Genomic DNA, 22,844 nt, shown 5'->3' on the forward strand with positions numbered 1-22,844 from the left:
TCTTCATAAAGATTATTTATAAAGAGCCTGATGAAAGAAAATCTGTATTGAAATCAACAGTCAAATACAGAAAAGGAATCCCTTTATTCCCTAATTTTCACATACCTTGATGGATATTTTAAGGAGTAAGCAGCAGCCAGGAATCCGCCTAGATTGTGTCCAAGCAAAATCATTTTTTCTAGCCCCACCTCCCTTCTCCATTCTTCTATGGATTCCACAAACTGATTTTCTGCTTCCCGAGCATCAGTGTCAAAGTGTGGTCTACTGCTACGTCCAAATCCCAAGAGGTCGAAAGCATGAACGGTCCTGTTTTCACAGAGATCTTCAAAGTTGAGAGCCCACAGTCCAACACCTCCTCCAAACCCATGCAGGAGAACAAGTGGAGTTTTATTTGAAAGGTCTGGAGAGAACGTCAGTGTCCATATTTTATTTCCATTAGAAATATACACGTATCGTTTATTGTATATGCTTGCGATACCTGGAGTAAAAAGGGGAAAAAATTGTGTTGCTAAACATACCTGACAAAATATAAAATACACTGTTTCAAATAGGAACTCCTTTCAAAGGAGATAGCTTCTAATGAAATATCTACATAAGTGAAAAATGAAAATGTAATTTTAAACCTGTTCATTTCATCACAGTGTAAAATACATACTGAAAAACTTATCTCATTATATTTAATGTTAATTTATAAAAAACCTAGCTGTATCTATGAAACTTACTAAAAACCAAAGACTTACATTTTAGCATTTTGTCCTCAGCCTCTTTAAGGTGTAGCAGCGATGTGGGACACCAGGCAGGAAGCCAGCTGAATAACCATCCAAACCTACAACAGCAATACAGAATGAAAACGACTTGAGCAGCATGGTAATTTTGGCAATGATGCTTTGAAGACGTTTCTTTTGCTGCTCTTCTTAAGAGAGCCCACATTAAGCACACGGTGTGAAGAACACTATTTTTGCAGTGGGAGGGAATTAATTTTTTCCTGACTTTTTATAAAGTGACATAACAAACAGGGGCATTTTTCAAAGGGTGAGCAGTTTTTCCACTGTGTCCTCCTATCACAGCACACTGATCTGGAGACATGAACCCTCACATCAACCCAACAAGCTTGGCAGGATATGTAACAATCACTGGAGTTTCCAGCCTCCTCTCAAGTTCCTTTGGAAGTCTGCCTGCACAAGCATAACCTTGCATGAACCTATTATTTCCAAAAAAGCAATAAGCTCTGCCTTCACCAGCCTAACCTGATTATTACTCTAAATTTAAAAAGTGAAAAACAAGCAGGTTTATCCTACCAAGCAAAAACCTAGGACCTTAATTACGAACTTAAAAACAAAGTCCCAGAGGAAAACAAACCAACAATTCCCTCTACAGAAGCTGCTTTTCCAGCTGTCAGTTACTATCTTGGTACTGCCAGCTTGACCATGAGAGCAGGGGGAATGACTCAGCTGGCAGCATTGCCTAGCCCAGTGCTGCAAAGGATACAGCAATTTGGTACAGCTCTTCCTGGGCGCTAATTTACCCTCTGTTTTTAGGAGGGAATCTTATTTTTCCATCTCTCACCGGCTTTTGAAGTGGCTTAGACTACCAGTGCAAAGCTGCCACTGCAGGACCATTCCTCACAGGGAAGATGTCAGTCATCAAATCAACTTTCTCTAGCACTCTTTTTCTACACTGAACTGCTTTCCAGTTAGTTACAGAATTTTCAGGACTGAACACTGAGAGTATTAGTTATACAACAAATAATGCTGACAGACTATCAGGTTACTAATGTCCAGTTTTTCAATGTGCATGACACATCAGTAATAAATTAAAGATCGGGCCCCACAAGTTCTTTACCCAATGCATCTTCTCTAAACATTCTAAGGGGCTCACCTACTACAGCTGCATAGCTCCTTAAGTTTATGATAAGACATGGAAGGTTTTCTGGGAATGCATGATGCAACGGCAATCAGCATTTTTCAGATTCACAGAAACCTGTGAGAGGACATTTAAGAAACAAAACCCCAAACCATATCTGACCAGAACAGATTTAATCATGCAATCACTCAGGCCCACTGCTATTCAGTATTATTTACTCCTCTACACTGATATCTGGCTTTCTGTAAATAACCTTCCTGACCCACCAGATCACCGGAATTATAAGGAGGGACCACGGGAATTGTTATCATCATTTTAATTAAGGAGCTGGGAACAAGTGGTTGTACGTCCTTCCATGCCATGTGCTCATGCAATCTAAGAAATAAAGGAACTTAGCACCTTATAGGAAAATGGGAATCCAAGTATTCTGCTTCCACATTAAACTATGCATTTATTTAAAAGTAAGATCTTTAAGAAGTTAAAGCTGGGATATGCCAAAAGTAATTTTACCCACAAGTAACCATGAAATCTGAATTTAACAATAACGCTAATTGTGGCCAGCGCTATGAATTACTCTGGTAAATTATTAACCAGCAGCTAGGTCACCACTCTTCTGAGTCAAGCTTTTTGCTAGTTACATGCTCAACTAGGCATTTTCATTCTTAACTCTTCGGTCAGAAACAAAACCAGTCACTATTTCCCCTAAGCTGAAACTCTATGTACTGTTTCTCCTCAGAAACAGCGAAGAAAATACTTTAAGGATCTTATTTATTTATTCACAGAAATGTAAAGCTGCAACACGTCAACAAGAAAACGGTGCAGGGATATGGCCACAATGAAACAGAAGTGACATCTACAGATCACAGTCCCAGAATTTTATTTCCTAGTCCTAGGGAGGCACCTGGATACTTAGGAAAATTATTTAGGAAAATGTATCAGAATGGTAAAGTTGCCCACTCCTTCTTTTGTTACTTACAAGAACTGTTTACAAATACTTAGATTTTAATTCAGAAGAGGCATTGCATAGATGTATAGTTTGACAAATACAGTTAGCAAGCTGAAGCTTTTAACATTAAAACTATGTTTGCAATTCTGTCCTGTTGTACTTGCTGAACTAAAAGAGCAAGCAGTGAAGGCTTTCAGGCAAAAAAAAAGTGAGCATTTTCTAGAAATACTATTTTACGAAGAAAATATTTAGTTACCTATAGTCAAGACTTAATCCTTTGTTTGCCTCCTTCCAGAAAAGATTTACCACATTGCTAGATGTTTTCCACACGTGGAGAACAAACACTTATTTAATCTATTTAAGTATTTTTCTGGAAGGCTATAGTTGTATCATTTCTTTTGAACATCTGTGCTAAATGTGTCTTCTAAATGCATACAGGAACGTCCACTGCTTACATGGTCTATCATTTTTATTTCTGTGATATAAAGCTGTAAGTGCTACATAATGTCAAAAATGAAGCAATGGAGCTTTCAAAACAGTGTGCACACCAGCAACGGAGGTGAGTTATGAAAGAAAACAAAAGATTCCAGCAGTAGTTCCACACTGAAAGTGAGCTATTCACTGCCAGAAGAGGCAGACCCCACACTGCTCTCATCACCCACCACTTCCCTTACACTCTGTTCCCACCTGTCTTTTTGTAAAAAGTCAAGAGCAGAATCTTGTATTTTGAGGAGTTAGGAGGTCCACTGGTCTCAGCTGCTTGCTGTTTCAGAAAGTGTGAAATAAATCTGACAACTGACAGCCCAAAGTTTTGTAATTTTTTTACCAAATTTACTTACAGGTGTTACACAGCAAATTACCAAGGCATATGACATGCGTATTTGTTTGTGGCCATGTAGTAACACAAACCAGAGTGCACATCGATGCTAAAATAATCAGTAACCAGCAGTAGGGCAAAGCATTGCATAGGGTGATTTCTTGCATTTTCAGTTTGGGGTTAGTTATATTCTTCACATCCCTCTGAAAACGTCTGGAGTAACAGAGGCTGGAAAAATCAGAGGGGAGCAGAGGGGGGGGGGGGGGGTGCTGCTGGCCCACCAGGCATTCAAAGAAGTCACTCTCTCTGCCGACAGACCTCCACACACACTTCCACACTTCTTGTAACACATCTAGGGAAGGAGGCCAGAAGGTAAGGGAAAGCCCTGGAGACACCCACTGAATAACCGCAGTGAAAGTCAAGGTGATTAGTGTCAGACTAGGAGATTAGTGGGGACCATCAGTAGCCTATGTTGATGATTAAATACCGTCATAAATAATGCAAACAAAAGGGACACATGCACAAACATCCGACTAAGTGGAGCTGCAACCACCACGAGCAGGGGCCAAGCCACCAGGCAGGATCTAAAACACCGGCTGGTTGGAAGTGTTCCGAGACCCTGCTTGCAAGCGTAAGAAAGGATAAAAATAAATAATTATTACTATATTTTGACACTTAATGAGTGAATAAACATTGTGTTAAGTGTAGCTCAGGATAATACTGCTTGTCCTTAGCTCCTTGAATGTTAATTTGAATCCAGCACTGCTTACAGTCAGCACTGCTTGAATTGCCTGAGGGTAACTTTCAAAAGAAGAGAGAATCAAGTAGAGGCAGAGGTACAGTGAGCCTGACCCACCCATGCACCTCCACTACTCGGATCAAACCAAATGAAGAATGTGGTAAATTGGTTGTACCACCAATTTTGGAGCTTTCTGTCAGCTCCATTATCCCTATTCAGCTTGGTGAGAATTGACTCCACGCAATACAATTAATGGATCAGCAGCCAGTCACAAATTTGACATACTCACAAAAAGTTTGTGAAAACTTAAAACCTGCTGAAGAATTTAAAACATATATTCTAACAATGAGGTATGTACTGAAACAGCTGAACAGTCTATTTGATTTCTGGCCTGTATTGTGGATTTAAAAAATGGAAGCTCTACCACATATTCAGCTGAAGTTGCTTATAATTCTATCCAGGAGATATAAATGTACAGAAATGGAGCTCATTCTCTCTCTTTTCAAGCTTACGATTTACCTACATTAGAGTTATAGGAATGCATGGCTTACAAGATGTAGTAAGCTTGAAATCATTCAGTGGAGGCATCTCCCCACATACACCAGCACTGCAGACCTAGCTGCCATGACCCATGGAAAGTCTGGTTTTGGCAGAACACCAAACCAAAAAACCTGGGGTTTGCAAACAGGTTGCAAAAAGGTAACAGAACTCCACCAAACCAGAGTAAACGAATACAACACCATTTGCTACACGATTACCTGTCAAGAATTTCTGACCCACCAAGACAGGACAAAAACCTTTCTAAAGTGTTGAATAAAACCTTTTTAAAGTGTTGAATATAAAATCAGCTTTTCACTAAGGATTTTGAAGTTAGTATGGTAATCAAAACTCCCAGTACAGACCAAAAACCATGCAGCAGTGACAGGAATGTGGAGAACAGATTTTCCTGTCACAAAGAATTATTTGGACTTTAAAATTACATCAGTAAGGAAGCCAGTGCTCAGGCTACACAGCAAATACAAAGTAACTTGCAAAGGAAGGATTATGGGAAAGTAACCGAATGCACAAGCAACAGAGCTGCACATCTGTTTGTCTTCCTCTCAGGAAACAAACATATTTAATATTTTTAAGGGAACTTTTGCAGACAGTATCGCAAACCACCAAGATTCTAGCTAGGGAGCAAGCTCAAAAACTTAAAAAGCTGAAACACTGAGTGAACTAACTGGTAAACTACTTCAAGCTTTACCCTTTACCCTTAAATCTTCTTAGAATAAAGTTGACCTCTGAAAAACCCTAAACCCTACCTCTCCTGACTCTCAGAATTAATTTCAGCCATTTAGAAGTAAGTAAGGAAAGAAAAACAAATTAATGCAGATACTTTGGTACTGTTTCTGCCCAGCACCAAGAGGAATGGCATTGGGATTTCCAGGGTCTTTCAGCTGACAATGAAGCTAGGAGCTAGCTCCAATTTAAGAGACTCTTACACTGTAACAGAAAAAACCAAAGGTAAACTATTGGAAAGGCAGCTCAGATTCTACCCTCTTGTTTATGCATAAAGTACTTTTGCAGTAGTGTGCTAGCAAAGGAATTCAAAACTGCCAATATGTTACAATCTAAATATAAGCGATATAAGGTTCACTCTTCTAAGGTCTTACATAAACCTCATCCCATAAAAACACCAGGTTACTTCTCACAACTCATTCAGCCCTTTCAGTTGTTACAGAAATAGAAATACTAAGAACGGGCAAAAAAGGAGAAATGAAAAGAAGCATCAGGTATTCATAACTGATAAAGAGGTCAGCATATCAAATTTGTGGCAAAGTGCCAATTTTAAATATAAAACTGTTTTACTATAATGCTCTATAAACACTTTACAGTTAACACAGATAACTGTGAAGTAACTACAGACACCCTTTTATCATTTTCATTATCTCCTTTTTACTGGATGCTTTCTGCATTTTCCTCAGCATCAACAGTAGTCTACACAAAGCTTAAGAGTACACAGGATGGTTTCTCCCACCACCAAAACCACTAAGTTTTCAGAGCAAATTGTGTATTTGGTTGCTAAATTCCAAGTTTATGGGTAATAACCTGAAACAATAAAAAGCAAAAGAAACAGTCAAGGATGACACAACCAAATAGAACTTTCTGTGTCAAAATGTCAGAGAAAAGTAGCAGGTTTACATCTGGCTAACTTCTATTCATGACAGAACTGAGTTATAATAAACTTTTCCTTTCCCATTTCATTAATTTAACAGCCTGCAATATGAGAATATTGGGTGCTGTTTACATGACTGATTATGGCAAGAATCAATCCTTCTTTCTTAAGTTACCAGCAATACCACCATCGCAAAAACTCCTAATATGTAAAGAAAAATATTTCAGTAATCAAGGTCCATCTTGGTGGCTGTTCTTTGTGCCAGATCTGTGAAATTCAGGCATGAAAAAGGCACTAGATTTTAAATCAGATAATTATGGTTTAACACAGCTACAGGAAAGCCAGAAAGTTAACCAGCAGACCAATGAACTATCAAGGTGGAAAGAAAGACTGTGAGTCAAGGTGGAGGACATCAAGCTTTTAAGTCAGAGCTGCCACTGACAGACAGTAACATATAATCATGACATCAAGTCCACATTTAACTAGGCAGGGATGTTTCTGCAGCAAGGCTCAGGATATGATTTCATGAGAACCTTAGGAGCATAAGCAATTTTAGGAGTCCTTGAAGTCCTTCATTCCTGTCCCTAAAGTGCAGCATGTTCTTTCATGCTTATGTCTTCTGAGAGCAGTGAATATAGTCGGAATCATTCAGGCATACACAGTAACTGCTGTTGTGAAGGCAGTATATCCAGGGACAAAGCTTCTGCATGTACAATAGCAGTCAGATGTAGCAACCACAACAATTTGAATGAGATGTTCCTAGGACAAAACACTCTGGCAGTTGTAGACAAAAATCACGAGAAGAAAAGCATCGCATGTTTCACTTTCATTGCATGAATAGACTAAAAATCCTCAGGGAAAGACCTTGATGTGCATACTAAAGAGCCAAGACCCAGAAGCAAGTATCAGGAATACAGTATGGGAAGAAAAAAACCTCCTTGCTTTAAGAAATGTCTGTTTACCATTTTCACAAGGAGACAAAAAATGGATGAAATAATTTCAACAGGTTAAAAAAGGGTAACGATTTTTTTTTCCCAGATGACATTATAACCCTGCCCATAAAGTTCTGTTTAGATGAGTTCTGAGCCAAGATGTTCCATGCAATTAGATGTTGTGAAACTCTTGGATACTTCAGTAACGTTAAAACAGAATGTTTTGAAAACCTCTGCATAATATTTCTAGGAAGTGTAACATACATCAGCCCCATTCCAACACAAAACCCATGATAGGTTATTGCAGAATATTGCTCTGCATTAGGGCAGAGGTGAAAACAATGCATTCCTCATGTATTTACTGCATCTTGAACTCTGTGTTCAGAACATTCAACATCAGACTTAATATAAAAATTCAGAAGCAAGTTTTATTACAGTTTTCTTCAGAATTAACTATCACTTATCAAAATTGACTTGAAAATGTATCTCATGAACATGAGCCCATAACCTGCGAGATTTTCTGGCTATTTCAGAGACATTAAAGTTTACTGTGACTATTTTAAGTCCCTTGAGCAACCTGAGCATTCAAAAAGTGGAGAGGACCTATAATTCTGCTCCCTCCCATAGTGAACCTCAGACACAGGTACACCTTGAAATATAATTTGCATCACTGCAGCCTCCTCCCCCTTTCTTGAGTCTCCCAGCACCCCCTGCCTTTTTTTTTTTTTTAACCATACATATCCTTTTTTTTTATGCTTTTATAATTTCTTCCAGCCTCTTTGTAGCTATACCCAAAGGTGTCCATTTCAGGGCAAGCGCTTTTTCAGTCTGTACCACAAGAATGAAGTTTATTCATGAAGTGTCACCCAAGCCTGCAACCTGCAATGCTCATACTGCTTACAAAGAAGCTGTGATAGTACCCAACTCTGTTTCACGTTCTCATTTAAAAGCTAAAAAAAAAAATCCAAAGAAAATACATATTAGCAACTACATAGCAAGTATGGAATAACACAGAATACAGAGATAAAGACGCAGAGAAGCAAGGGGGAAACTGCACAGCTCTACTAAAACTCCTCAACCTTGTGACAGAGACCATGGGTTAGGTACCACAGAGGTCCTACCACTGCCCCCTTCACAGTAAACTCATGTCTGATAGAACTTGGCAATGCCATCCATTTCACATGTTTTTACAAACAACACACTGCACATTGCAGTAAGAATTTGTGAAGAAAAACATAACTAAAATTAAGGAAATGAAAATTTCCTCTTTGTGCCCCTCAGATGTTATTCAACTTTGTGCTGCTTTTACTTTATTCATACATCAACTGATGTACTCCTGCTGCCCTTCAGATATTGCATGACTTCAACCTTGCTTAATCCTTGTCATCCTTCTCATACCTACCATGCCAGCAGCCCATATTTCAGCCTGCTCCCAAATTCCATCAAACTGGACAAGAGCAAAGCACACATGCAACAGGCACCCCTCACTAACCTGCACCATTGCCCACCCACACTCTACCCTGCTTCTCTTTTGGTAAAATTCCATTGTATATCGTGCACAATTTAGATCACAACATTAGGACGTGAATATTTTCATTTTTCCATAAGGGCCCATATAAGAACACAGATATAAGACTATCTAAAACATACGATCACTTCCCTCAGCTCCAAACATGCTATACACAAACCCCACTTGTACACAAGTATGAACACACACTGAGGGTTGTTTCACTGCAACTCATTAGAGCAGCTTCTATGATGTGTTCCTTTATCACAGTCACCTAAAGTGACCTATGTCAAAATGCAAGAACTGGTATTCAACATTTTGGACAACCCATCCTCATTTCCATTTTCTGGAACAATGGAACAGACTTTTGATAACAGACTATTTTCTCTACATGGTTATACCACAAATGCTTTAGATGTCAAGGAAGTGCAAGTAGTCTTAAAAATAGTTAAGAAGTTAAACGGGTCTAAAAAAGTCTTCACATCAGAAGTCCCCTTATGGAAAGGTAAAGATGTAGTTAAGAAGCTTTTCGTCTCAGTAGGACACTAAATTACTAAATGCAACCAAGAAAAAAATTCTACAATGGTCTGTTAGAGCTTTAACACACCCCATTTCTGTATTTTGCCCTTTGCCACACCCTTCTCTCCCTCACTTTAACTGATGAGCAGACTTTCTCAATGGCAACAGGCGCTCCTACATCTTCTTTTAGAAAATGCCTTTTTTTATGCTCGTGTCTTCCCTGCCTTTCTGTAGTCTCCTATCATCTTGAGTTTTCTAGTACAACACACTCAGAGCACCTTCCTTCTCTGCCATTCCTCACCATATCACCATGTGTTCTTGCTGCCACTTAAAAACCTCCTTCTACCCTCTTAACCTTATTCCAGATCGACCTCATTCCCTTACACAGCTTTACTGACTCACAAATCTCTCTTCTCCACTGACCTCTCTCCTGCTGCTCAGCTTCTCATCTGGATCTTTCTGAGCCAATATAAATGCAGACACTCACCTTTCCTCTCATGCCCTCTTCTCCCTGGCTGTCAATGCAAACCATGTACAAAAAACTATCCCAAAAGAATGTCAGAATTGCAAGTAAATACTCAGAAGTTATGAAACACAAGCATCAAAATTTCCTCAGCAATAAATCTTAATAAACCACTATATAAAAGAAGAGACATTTTAATAGTTTGTCAGCTGGGAGAGTTGTTCTGAGTCTCCCATAGAAGTTCAGAACAGTCAGAGACTGTCCCTTTCACAGACACTGTCCCTTTCAAAGAGGTAGGTCTCTGACTGGGCCTATCAGCCCCAGCAGGCTCTAAAACAACTTTTCATATACCCAAATACGTGCAACACTGGCTAAAAATTGTGTTCCTCAATGACCCATAGTCACCAGCACTATAGCAGCCCCACAGCTAGTTGCCCCTCTGGATTTATAGCTTCACCATCATTTCCACTGGGGCTAAGACCCACCCCCCAAACTCTACTTTGGCAGCTTCTGAAGAAGTGTCTTTGTTTGATACTTGGAAAGTGGGGCTGTGAGCATCTTCTGCCACCAGAATGAGAAGACAGCACCTGTTACATTTCGCCATCTTTCCCTCTCTCCCTTTAGTCTGCATTAGGAGAAATGAGAGATCTTGATGAACACAGACCTTCCCTCCCCAAATTCATACAAGCACCAGAAACCATTAGAAGTAATCCCATAAATGCCTGAAAACCTGCTCATACAAATACCTTCTGATGAGCTCGTGCATGTAACACAAAAGGCTTTAAGTACTGAAGCTGTGACTGACACAACCCTGCCAGCCAAAAAGACAAAATCAGAAAAGAGGAAGGAAACGACCTTTAACCTTTTTCCACATCTGCTTTCCACACTGCACTTACGCCTCAACTCAGTTTTTAAAAATGCAAGTTGTAGCTACCAAACCTGCATTTGGTCACCTACACTACAGAAAAGAAGAAAAGTAAGCAGCACCCTGCTTTCAGCAGCCTACCCACTCAGTTTGCTGTAAAACCTAGATCATGTAACCAGCAAAAAATTTAGGCAAAAATTCTGATCTGAGAGTGTCCATTCATGATGTAACACTGTGAACCAGCCCACCAAGGAGAAGACACAGGCTCTATCAAGCCTAATAAAATATTCCTCTTTTATTAATCAAACAGCTCACTTCAAAACGGAGTTCTGTAATACAAACAAGCTTGAAGGATAACACAAAAATAATTGTGAACACTGGTGTTAGAGTGTATATCTTTACTCCAAGTCACTATTTTGTGAGACTAAAGCCCAATTACAAGCAATTTGATGTGGGCTTGCAACTGCAGATGTCTTAAAAGTTTTGTTTTAAAGAAAACTATTCCACTTATCTCAGAGGGGGTAAAAAAACCCCTGTATTGCAGTTTGGGAATCTTTTGCTGTATGTATACACACATTTAGTAGCTGTTCTTCCCAGTTATATTACAAGCCATAAGCAGTCCTGCTGCATCCAGAGTGAATACATGAATTCAATACTTGCAAAAGTCTCACACGAGGCTGTCTGGCTCACAGGCAGAAGTCTCCATCTAAAACCTACACAGAGGAGGTCCAAGGCTGTAAACAGGTTTGGAAATCACTAGGAGGTGACATGTTAACCAAGCAATCACTGTCACTGTGACTACTAAAACATTTGTTTAGTTCATCTTCTAATTCAAAGTTAGGACAGGGCCATGAATAGTTTTCATGAATATTTTTCAGCTGAGATCTTCCAGAAAGTAACTGAACCACTATTATTCTGTTTTCACCATGCTTTGCACAGTTATCAAATTGCAACAAAGCACATGTGTTGCATAACAAGTTGAGTCACACTATTGTTTTCAAAGCAGATAAACTTTGCATTTATTCTTTGTGTGCACCTGTCACTAATAATTTAATCTAGGGGTTTGATGGTATATTGTAACTTCCTACCACTGCCACGGCATTCTAAATGAAAAATCATTTAACATATTTCTCTTGTTTATAAACTTCCCCTGGGTACTGAGCGTTGCTCATCTTCAAAACATGAACAAATGCTAATTTTAATTATTGCTAGAAACTGACCAATAAAAGCACTGACATTTCAACACAAATGCACTTTTTGAATTCATGGAAAAGGATGATGATATTTTGTTCTTAGAAGTCTTTAGTGAATTAGGAGGCTTACTCTGAAAAATACTGCATCAACGTCTAATCGTTCAGAAGTTCTGAAAACCAACACCCCTTAAAAGCCACCCAGCTGTGTAAACCACATGAGAAACTTGCAGTAATCCTCTTGAAAATTCGGCCTAACCCTATGTCCAGATCAACGAGTGTTACGATCCTGCAGTCCTGAAAGGCAACTCGAGTTGAGGGCCCTTGGCACCGTCACAGCAGCACTCAGCACTCTGTGTGATCAAACCAGACAGCTAATGCAGTTCAGGCTAATGCGCTGAATGAACACACAAACAAAACAGGCTGAGGCAGAGCTATTTTAAGACTTGTACTTAGAAAACCTGTAAACCAGCAACAAGAAGCTTTACAAACTACTTGTATTTAAGACTGTGAAGGGGTCAGAAAGAACACAAAACCAAGAAGCGTTTCACTTGTAGTTTTCAGGTGGGTAATGTTGCAGAGGTTGTGTGGAGGTGAAGATTTTGGAAAGCTATTTTCACCTTGAGGAAAGGAGGAGAGCGCAGAGGTACAGAGCAACAAAAGCGCATAGTGCTTTGAAAGGGAAGCTTTTGGAGTTTGCATTTGAAATGAGAATGCTGTGTACATATGGTGATAATGGCATAACAGTGAATTTGGAAAAGATGGATGGTCCAGATCTGGTCAGATTGAGCTGGCAGAGCAGGAAAATATGTAAGATGAAATACCAAAATCTCAAGCTGGAAAAAGGACTAAAAAAAAACAAGATTGAGGATGCAGATAGTTTTGGAAGATAACAAAACAGACACATAACACAACAACACACAAATGGCAACACACTTAATTAAGAAGTCATGAATGTATGGCATGATTTTCATGCAAATAGCTGAAGAATTTTAAGCCTAATTTCTCAAAATAACACAAGACTTAATTATGCAAGAAGGGAGATGTAGAAGAAAAGGCAAGAAATTAGTTTTTGAGGCCTAGGCAATCAGTAATGGGATATACCGCCTAATATTTAAAGCATAGAGAGAGAGGAAAAATTCATGTAAACAATGCATATAAAAGCATATTTACACATCTGACAGAAGAAATAAAGCACATGTATGACTAAACCAGAGCTAGATATGTTCTGATAGAGCACTGTTTGGATTAGAACCATAAAAAATATGATGGAACAAACTGTGAGAAAAGTGACCAGCAGATATATTAAGTATGTTTAGTAAACAAACTCAGAGACAGGATGCCTGTATTATTCTACAGGGGCAGACAACATATTTGGGGGCAATGGAAGGGTATAAAAATAGGTCTGCAATGGAAGCTTAAGCGTAACAAGAAATAAAGCATACACTAAGAAGGCATACTTGAGTAAAGAACGTGTATTTTAGAATAGACCATTGATTAGTAAGTTGTATACAACCATTTGAATGTACACACACAAAAGACATACTAAGGAACTATGTAATTTCAGGCAGAAGAATGATTATTAGCTATAATAAAGTCATATATGAAGGGTGTAAGTGGTTACAAAGAAGTATTAGAGACACATGTTAAGAACAGGGTCAGGGTAATGTATGCCATAGGAGTTATTTCAGTAGATGTGAATGCCCTGGCACAGTGAAAGGAAAGAAAAAGTTATCAGCAATAGCATACAGTACCGGAAAAGTTAGAGCAACAGCGTAGGCTTGTAATTTATAGATGTGCTCTCATCTCCTACTGATATAAAGTATAGAATGATGACACAGAGAGGCTGACAGTGTCCTGTCTGCTCTACATCAAAGCGAAGGTATAGAACGAGAAGATGGGGTATCTGTATGCACAGATAAAACCGCAGAGGCACACAGGACCATGGGCCAGCACTGTATACAGCCGTGTGACCTCTAGGGCGCAAAAGGAAGGGTGGATGACAGTCGGAGGTCGTACATACGCCAAAGCAAAGGCGCAGGGACACGCCTGCAGGCAGGTGTGCAATGACAACAGCTGGCCGGCCACGGCGGAGCGCCAGTGCAGAAGGGGAAGCAGCGGGGACACGGGGCTCGCCGGGAGCCAGCGGCAAACCCTGCCGGGAGCCTGCCCGCGCCAGAAGGCGGGAAGCCATGGCAGGAAGGCGGGCTGTGCGGCAGCAAAACATGGCAGGCACTGTGCCCACACTCCGGGGAGCGCCCGAGCGGCGATGCCGGAGCGCGGCAGGGCCGGAGCGGAGCGCGGAGCCCGGCGGGCGCTCGGGGAGCCGGGAGCCCACGCAGCCCCCGGCACAGGGGCCGGCCGCCGCCGCCCCGCAGCCCGTAGGCGCCGCGGGCAGACGGGCGGGCGGCGGGAGGAGGCGAGCGAGCAGCACCCGCGGCGGCACGGCACGGCACGGCCCGGGCGCCCCGAAAGGCTTCCTGCCGCCGTCCAGGACACCCGCGGGGAGGACGGAGGTCACCCCGCGGCCGCTCCACTCACCCTTCGCTAGGAGCCTCCTCCTCGGCCATGGCGGCGGCGCGGTGGTCGGCAGCTGACAGCGGCGGAGGGGCGGCGGTGGCGGTGGCCGGCAGCGCAGCGAGGGACAGCGCGACGGCGGCGGCACCGGCCATCACGGGCTCCTCCCTCTCTTACTCCCTCCCTCCTGCCCGCCTGCCGCCTGCGTCATCCCCGCAGGGCCACCCACACCCCCGAGCGCCGCCGGCAGTGCCCGGAGCGCCGCGGGCGGACCCCGGGGTGTCTGTGTGGGCGTCAGGTGGGCGCCGGGCGCTGGGCACTGGACACGGTGCCCCCCACCACAAACGGGAGCGGGTCCCGGGCGCTCCTCAGCCGCCCGCCAGCGGCATGGCTGGAGCAAGAGTCCCGTTGGCTGGCTCCTGATCCCGGGGTGGCGGCGCAGATGACGCCCGTGCAGAAGGGCCGCGGCTTCCCAGGCGTGCAGAGGGGCGTCCCTGCCCCGTGGTTCCCTCCCACGGTGCTCCTGTGTGTAGCCTGTGCTGTGCACACCGTGCGGACATAACTGTGTACACACCGTACACTCTGGGCATACTGGGCGAATCTACCCCACTGTTTTCCCACCGAGTGGCGCACAGGGGGGACACAACACCGGGCAGTGGCATTGGAGAGGTGGCAAAGCCCCCGTGCCAGCACAAGCTGACAGGCAGGAGAGGGAGCAGAACTCAGACTAAAGCGTCAGCTCCCTCACAGACATTCCTTTGGCCAACTCGCTCAGCAAGGCCCGCAAAGAGGGCAGCAGGGCTAGCCTGGTTTTCCAGGCTGCAATGTTTGTTTTTATGTATAAGAAGCAAATTAGGAGTTCTGGATGCAACTTAAGTATTAATTGTCCCTAAGATGATTCCAAGTAGAATACCTATTGCGATTGTCATTTTCAAGTGTTTTGACAGACTTAAGTGCAGCCGTGCCTATAGGGAGGAGAATGCTGGGATGTGCTTGTTTTAGACAGCATTTGGCCTCATAATATTGGTTGTGTTATTGTTCAGCTGCATAAGAACTGCATTTGTATTGGGCAATCAACAAACCTTAATTGAAACAAAGCAGCAAAGTGCAGCAAGTGGAAGGAGTGGCAAGAAGATATTAAGTCTTGCGTTTCTTCTGAATTTTGTCACTGACCTCTAAAGCTGTTTTTAGAAAAACAAATGGAATGATGATTACTGTTTCTTTTGGTTTCTGAAATCCTTTGATAAAAAGCATAAGGTGAATTTGGTAATAGCTGAAATAATTCTCAGCTAAAACCATTCTGCAATTTAACAACAGTGATTGTTGAGATTACACAATCTCAGCTAAAGTTTGTTTGACTGTGTCACAATAGTTTGGCAATCTGATATTTTTCTCAGGAGAGTGTATTTATTTTTATTATTGCTCCGAAAAATTTTATTTAAGAGAAAAATGACTATCAGTGTATGTAGAACTATATGATCGCTGGCAAAGGTTTGCAAAGATGGTTGCTAGAATTTACAAACAGCCTGAAACAATAGCTCTGAATGCTATGGTTTTATTTCTTTCTAATTTCAATGGAATAGTAAGTTTAAAACCTCATAAATGAGATTTACATCCTACTCATGGAATGTGCAAGTGTTCAGACACAATCACCTCTGTGATTTTAATTCAGTGATGCTCACCCAAACAGTAATTGGTTACACTTGTTTAAAAGTATACTTGTACAAGCAGCCCACTCCCACTTAGCAGTCCTTCTTTCTCTTACTGAGGAATGACTCAGTTTCTTCAGAGCTGATTTGATTATGTGGATAAATCAGCTGTATTTCTGTGCATGAAGAAATTATTGATAATGCTGGTAGAAGAAAGAGAGTTGTGCATCAGTTGGCTAATGTTGCCGTGGAGTATCAATGAGTAAAGGACAGCTGTATTATAATGAGAAGCAAATACTTCAGATGAATTTTTCCATTTTTGTATTTCAAAAAAATGTCTGGACATTGAAAATGTCCCAAAGGGAGTGGTCCCTGCTACTGTTTAATCTCTCACTTTTCTGTGTTGATGTTTCGTGCGGCTTGTATCTGGCCCTCATCATTGAATTAGTTTACTACCATTCTATGTAATAAGTGGCATGTTACCCATGAGTGAGCTACTTCTCCAAACTACAGCAGTTGCAGTTTGCAGCTTGCTAAAATCAGTCTTAGCAACAGACTGCAGAGGGGGCTGACTAGGCCAAGTATTACAGACTAAGACTGTTTAAACATGTTGAAAGTATGAAAGTATATGGTAGTAAGGTCATTTATTATGCCTGCTCTTATTTTGACATATTATGGGGCCTCAGAATAGCAGGGAGAAACCAGAATAAAACTGATTGCTTTCTGCAAATGAACCTGTTTGTGATGGCAAGAGGACCTTGGAGCCCTAGGAGAATGCCCCTGGGATCTTGTGTCCATGTATTGCTGTCACTGGAGGTCTGACTTCCTCTCCTGTGCTCCTCCAGGACAGAAGGCTGTTTGTCAGCTGTCTCAGGAACTGGAGGTGCAGGAGTTGGAGTTAGCTGTGGCTAAGCCTAACCAGAAGCCCAAATAGCACTGGAAGATGTAAATGAGGAACTCTGCCCCGAGTCCTGTTGGCTGTGTTTCTCTGGGGAGGGCTCTTTGTGTTACTGAGGTGTGGGAGGAATTCTGGCATTAACTGAGTTTCCTCTGCCTGGTTCTGGACCCTCTGTACTATGGCAGCAGGATGTTTCAGCTTTGGCTAAGTCATTGAAGGAACAAAAAGTCCCAAGTGTGTCAGTTATCAGTGGAGTCTGGAGACCCATACTGTTGGGCCTTCTCAGACCCCAGTTGTCTACAGGGCTACGGCAGCCCTGGGCAGCTTGTTCAGCTTCTGATCTGTCATACGGCTTTGTGGACTCTGTCTCCGTGCTCCCCTCCAAACTGGAGTGGCCATTTGAGACCAGTGGCAACATGCTTGTTGTGTTCCTAGTGTGTCTGCTCCATGTTTTCCTGTTTCCTAGACACATGTGGGCGTAGGCAGAGTTCTAAATGAGTGTAGGTTGACCAAGAATTGTTAAAATACTTTGAGATCCTCCTTCACGTTCACTTTGCCAACATCTTCCAACCAACATGTCTGCCTATGGTGAGCATAAGGAGGCTACTTTTACAGATTCCCAAACTTCTGGAAGCTTTGAGGGATGTTGGTGACGTGGGAGGCCCTCCTTGAAGCAAGGCTAGTGCTTTACTATGTTCCTTGTTCTCAAGGCCTGCCCTGAATGGGAAAGCAGTCTGTCTCAGCCTCTTGTCCTTTCACATCCTCGCTCTACAGGAGGGCAAGCTTTCTTGTGCCCCTTCCAGGACTCATGTCTGATCCTACTCTGGGAGCTGGCTGTCTGTGAACTGGGAAATGGATGACACGGTGGCCATGACTGTAAGGAGCCAGTCCTGGGCTGAATGTTTGGGGCAAACCAGAGTGTCTGTGAGTTTTGGCACTTGAACAAAAGAGGTGTAATTGAAGAGAATCGTAAGAAAAGTTTTGCTGGTTTCTTCACCCTGATCATGTGATGGGAGTAAAGAACAGAGCAGTTCTGACTGAGCTGCTGTTCACACCATCTCAGAGCAGGTTTGCACTCACAGCTTCTATCTGCCCTATAGGCAACATTTTGAAAACGTGCCCATGGCAGTTGCAGTAGAAAGTTGAGTAACTGTGTGCAAGAGTCAGCTACAAGAAGGCCAGAAGAAGTTTAGGTGTTCAAGGAGTGAGTGAATTGCCAAGAGGGGGCCTAGATACATATTTATTAATATATCAGTATATTCAGCAGCTGAGACTGTGACAGGCTGTGTTGCTAGGCAGAACTTCCGTCTTGTCATGCTTGGCTATTCCAGAGTTCATGACTCACACGTGACTAACCTAAAATTCCCTCCTAGACACAGGAGTGGCTGGGGAGAGACAAGGTCTCATGTTTTCAGGTGGGCGAAGGGGTGCTGTGACTGTGTCTGTCTGGGTCATACATGGTCCCTGTGAAGAACCCATGGCGATGAGACATTTGCTGGCTGAGACAGGGCGTATAATTTAAGCAGTGTCCCTGTGTCTCCCTCACCTGTCAATACCTACATGAACTGGAGACAACTGAGCTTCCAGATTTTCTGGAGAAGTCTGCACAGAGCAGTAAGGCTATTCTAGTTTTGATTACAGTCAGAAAGAAGAAAGTAGCTGAAAATGTCAGGGTAAGCATTAGTTGAGACTCTGCATGACATGGTAGAGTGATGAGAGATTAGTGATCTGCAGGACCAGAACAAGGAGTTTGATCAACATGAACCCCACAGGAGTCAGGAAGGCAGTTTTCAATGAGTTAGGAAACCAGCTTGGCTAAATCACTTAAACTGGACAGACAAACCTACAAGAAAGGAGAAAGTAAGTTAGCTTTTATATTGGTTGTTAGGGCTGAGAATAAGTACAGCAGAAGATGTGAGAACAAAATCAGAAAGACAAGCGTGAGATGAAATGCAACTAGTGAGCAAAATATAACCCCCACATCATCCCAGAAGCTCATTAATTGTGTGAAAGAGAAAGTGTACTCTAATTGTGAAGTGAGAAGACTAAAAGGTGTCAGGAATGCAGTACCTTCTAGACTTCACTATCTAAGATAGTAAAATAATGAAATTAGTGAGGTGCATTTTCAGTTAAGAAAAGGGTAGAATGTTTAAGCCACGTATTTTCAAATTCAGCTGAATTCTCTCTTTAACTATGTCCTAAAGTAATTAAAGCTCTTGCTAACAGAATCTCAGTGTCAGTAATCAATGTATTTGAGAAGTTATGGATGCTAGGTGGATAGAGGGAGGTTTTAAAGTGACAAGCCTGGTGGAGAGAGGAAGGAGAAAAAAGGTATGACATTATTAAGCAAATTAATTTTTCTGGAAAATAGTGAAAAATATATTTGTACATTCCTGAAAAATAATATAGGGATGATTAACTGGCAACAAGAACTCACATCTCAAAAATCTGATTGCCCTTACAACCTCATGACATACCTTATGGACAGAGAAGAGCTCTAGATTCAATATGTCTTGATTTTCAGGGAACTTGTTATGTGCTTCCCATATGGAATGTGTGTTCCATGTTGGTTAACAATGTGTGTTCCATGTTGGTCTGCAATTATTTCAGGTGTGTGCAACACTTGTTGGAAAACCAGAGTTACTGAGTGGTTTTCTACCAAAATGGAAATGTGTATCAAGTTGGATTGCACAGATTCAGAATCTGGTAACATGGATGCATTCTTATAAAAGGGAAAATGCTTATCAAATTGACATATGTATCAGGCTGGGAGGGAATAGGTATGCTGGAGGGCAGGGACAAAATAAAAAAATATCTTCATCTAGAAATATGAAAAAAAATGGAACGCTATTCAGCCAAAACAGATGCAGCCCTAGTCAGGAATAATCAGCTGGTAGGGCAAACTGATTAGGTAGAAATTCTGTACAATAGTAACTCAGGCTTTGAGTGGTCACAGACTGGGTGTGAGTCAACCATGGCTTGTTATTGAAAAAAAAAAAAAAAAAAAAAAAGCATTCTGCTAGGATGTATTATGAGGATTAGAGTTTGCAAGACCTGGCAAGGAATTCTGCTTTGCTCAACAGTTGTAAAGCTAGTTTTGAATGCTGCACGGGAAAAATTGTGTGGACCACCTAAAGAGCAACCAGAATGTCAAGGGATCTAGAGATAATAGGAAATTATTTCAGATAAAATTGGTTAATTAGGGAAGAGGAAGAGTAAGAGAAGGAGAATGACAACAGTCAGCAAGTATACAAGAAGTTACTGATGAGATGGGTGTAACTTCTTTTCTATGCCTACCAGGAGCAGAAATTGCAACCAGGATAAACCAGGATATTTTAGGATAAATATTAGGTAATGTTTATCCTAAAAACAAAAATGTTTTTGAAGGGTACAGTACTGGAAAAGAAGTTGCCATTGATATGATCATAGTCTGTCATTGTCACTTTAAGAACAGGCTGTGTGCATCTCCTTCATAGTCAGAAATTTAGTTAAGTGTAGTGAGGCTGTTAATATGACTTTCTGAGGACCCTTCAGCCCTCTGTTTTGATTGTTTTTAGTGTCATAGAATCATAGAATCACAGAAGGGTTTGGGTTGGAAGGGAGCTTTAAAGATTGTCTAGTCCAATCCCGCTGCAGTGAGCAGGGACACCTTCCACTAGACCAGGTTACTCAAAGCCCTATCAACCTGAACTTGAGCACCCCTAGAGATGGGGCATCCTCAGTTTCTCTGGGCAACCTGTTCCACTATCTCACTACTCTCATCATAAGAAAGTTCATGCTTATACTGACTATAAATCTTCTGGTTTAAAGTTTGAAAATGTTGTCCCTTTTCCTATCACTACAGGCTTTGTTGAGAAGTGGATCCTGTCCACCAATACACCCATTGTCCCAAGTCATGGCCTGAAGCCCATGCCACTCCATTTGATACTAGTGGAAGATTTCAAATCAAAAATCCTCCTCACAATCCTGCTCCTAGTTAAATTAATTTACCTATGAAACACAGTGCAACTTCTCTGGTGTAATCTTGATCTCATCTTCACCCTGTTGGTTGCAAATAAAAACTTGTGCAATGTTTTGGAGTTTTCTTTGTACATAAAAACACATCTCTCTTTTGTTTTGTTTTATTTTATTTTTGATCCCAAAGCATATGTTGTAATACTAAACTGGTCAACAATCTCCAAGCATCTGCCATGAGTAAATACAGGAAGCCTCCTATGGGTATTGTACTTGGTATCTGGTAAACTCTGAACTTGAGAATTTCCAATAATTTCTCTTGTGAAATAAGTTCTTATTGCAGGCTTTTTTTAAAAAAAATATTTTGATACCTCTGTACTTGAAATACAGTAAGTGATTTCAACCAAATTAATCAAAATAGCTCAGAGTTTTTTGTCCCTGTTCGGTCCCACTTATTTATGGATACAACGTGAGTAAAGAATAATTACCTGTACTAGTAAAATCTTCTGCTTTGTTTGTGTGAAGAGAACATTGAAAGCAATATTGAAGTCAGTCAACATGTTTTGTTATAATTCTTCTTTCGAGAGCAAATGTCCCTCTTTTATTGTTCTCTTTTGATAATTAAGTATTATGGTTCAATAAGGCAAAAAAAGAAATAGTTGTTACTTGTACTCATTCTAGCTCATAAAAAATGGCAATAGTAAGTAGTAGTAGAGTGGAAAATAGTTTTCACCTTGGAGTTTGGCTTTTTCAACATAAAGATCACTTTTGTAACGCAATGTCAAGGTGAGTAACTGCTTAACCTCAGTTTAAAGTACTTTTCCCCTCCTACTTTGTAGCCTCTGTTGCTGGCCAGATTCAGCCTTATGAGTTTTGGTTTTTTTTTTTTTTTAAATTGGGTAATGATGTGACAGAGAACCCAGTTATTTCTGTGGTGCACTGTTTTAATTTACAAAAAATGTTCACAAAGTCCTATTTCCTTGGAAAGAGAAAAAAAATCAAACTACACATAGCATAACTTCTGCTTACAGTTTGTTCTTTCAGCTTTCTTTTGGATGCATTTAACTGCTGCTTCTCCTGCTCTTCATGGCTTTTTTCCTGTTGGTCTACTGGGTGCTGATGACAGACAGATAGGCACTGTCCTTCCTAAATATACTCAACCTTTGCATTCACATTCAAACCACAGCGCTGCCCTTTATACCACATATCGTAGTTCCCAGCCCAGACTTGCCATGTTTGTCTGGGTTTCAGCCAGTATTTTTTGCTATGTCAGTTACTGATAAATAAAGGCAAATTTAGCATCATTAGATAATCTTGTTCTGCCCACTATTTTCAGCAGTGCCCACAGAGCAAAGTCAATGGCTACTCCCAGAGACAGTAAATCGACAGGATGAATTTATATTAATCATGAAATATGTATTTCTGTAATCATAATGTTCAAATTGCTGCAGTATATAGCAGCATATATGCTGCATTTTCGTGTTGGTTTTTTAACCTTCTGAATGAAAATATGCTATCATTTCTGAGAGAAGTGTACTCTTTCACCCACTGGTATTTCCCACAGGACCTCAGGAGAGGGCTGGCTTTGAAACTGCTGCTTCCCACAGCAGCAGAATGGTGCTGAACTATTGCTGTGGGAAGCAAGCACCCCCAGAGCACAGCTTCTGCTGAGTCTTGAGCTAAGCAGGAGGAAAGGACAAGTGGCTCTGCTGCTCGTGACTCAGCCCTTTATTTTCCTGGATGCTGTGAGTTTCTGTGTTCTTCCTGAGGTCCTAATTTAGCTGTCCTGCAGCTACTATCACAGCTGCATTATCTACCTTTGTGTTG

General features: G+C 41.4%; 1 protein-coding gene across 2 annotated transcripts in view; it reads right to left on the bottom strand.

Moving 5' to 3' along the window:
- Positions 1-14,708, bottom strand: part of ABHD5 (abhydrolase domain containing 5, lysophosphatidic acid acyltransferase) — a 28,183-nt gene extending 13,475 nt beyond the window's left edge. Inside the window, exons 1-3 of one of the 2 annotated variants that reach the window (XM_038128303.1) lie at positions 14,541-14,708; positions 741-826; positions 106-478 (exon numbers count right to left, since the gene is read on the bottom strand). In XM_038128303.1, the coding sequence (XP_037984231.1) occupies positions 106-478; positions 741-826; positions 14,541-14,671 (590 nt within the window). In that variant the 5' untranslated portion in view covers positions 14,672-14,708. Of the gene's footprint in view, positions 1-105; positions 479-740; positions 827-6,276; positions 14,502-14,540 lie in introns of those variants that run through there. The other variant, XM_038128304.1, reaches the window with a different exon arrangement.
- Between the last annotated feature and the right edge of the window lie 8,136 nt (positions 14,709-22,844).

This window comes from Motacilla alba, chromosome 2, assembly GCF_015832195.1.
Source record: "Motacilla alba alba isolate MOTALB_02 chromosome 2, Motacilla_alba_V1.0_pri, whole genome shotgun sequence".
Classification (NCBI taxonomy): domain Eukaryota; kingdom Metazoa; phylum Chordata; class Aves; order Passeriformes; family Motacillidae; genus Motacilla; species Motacilla alba.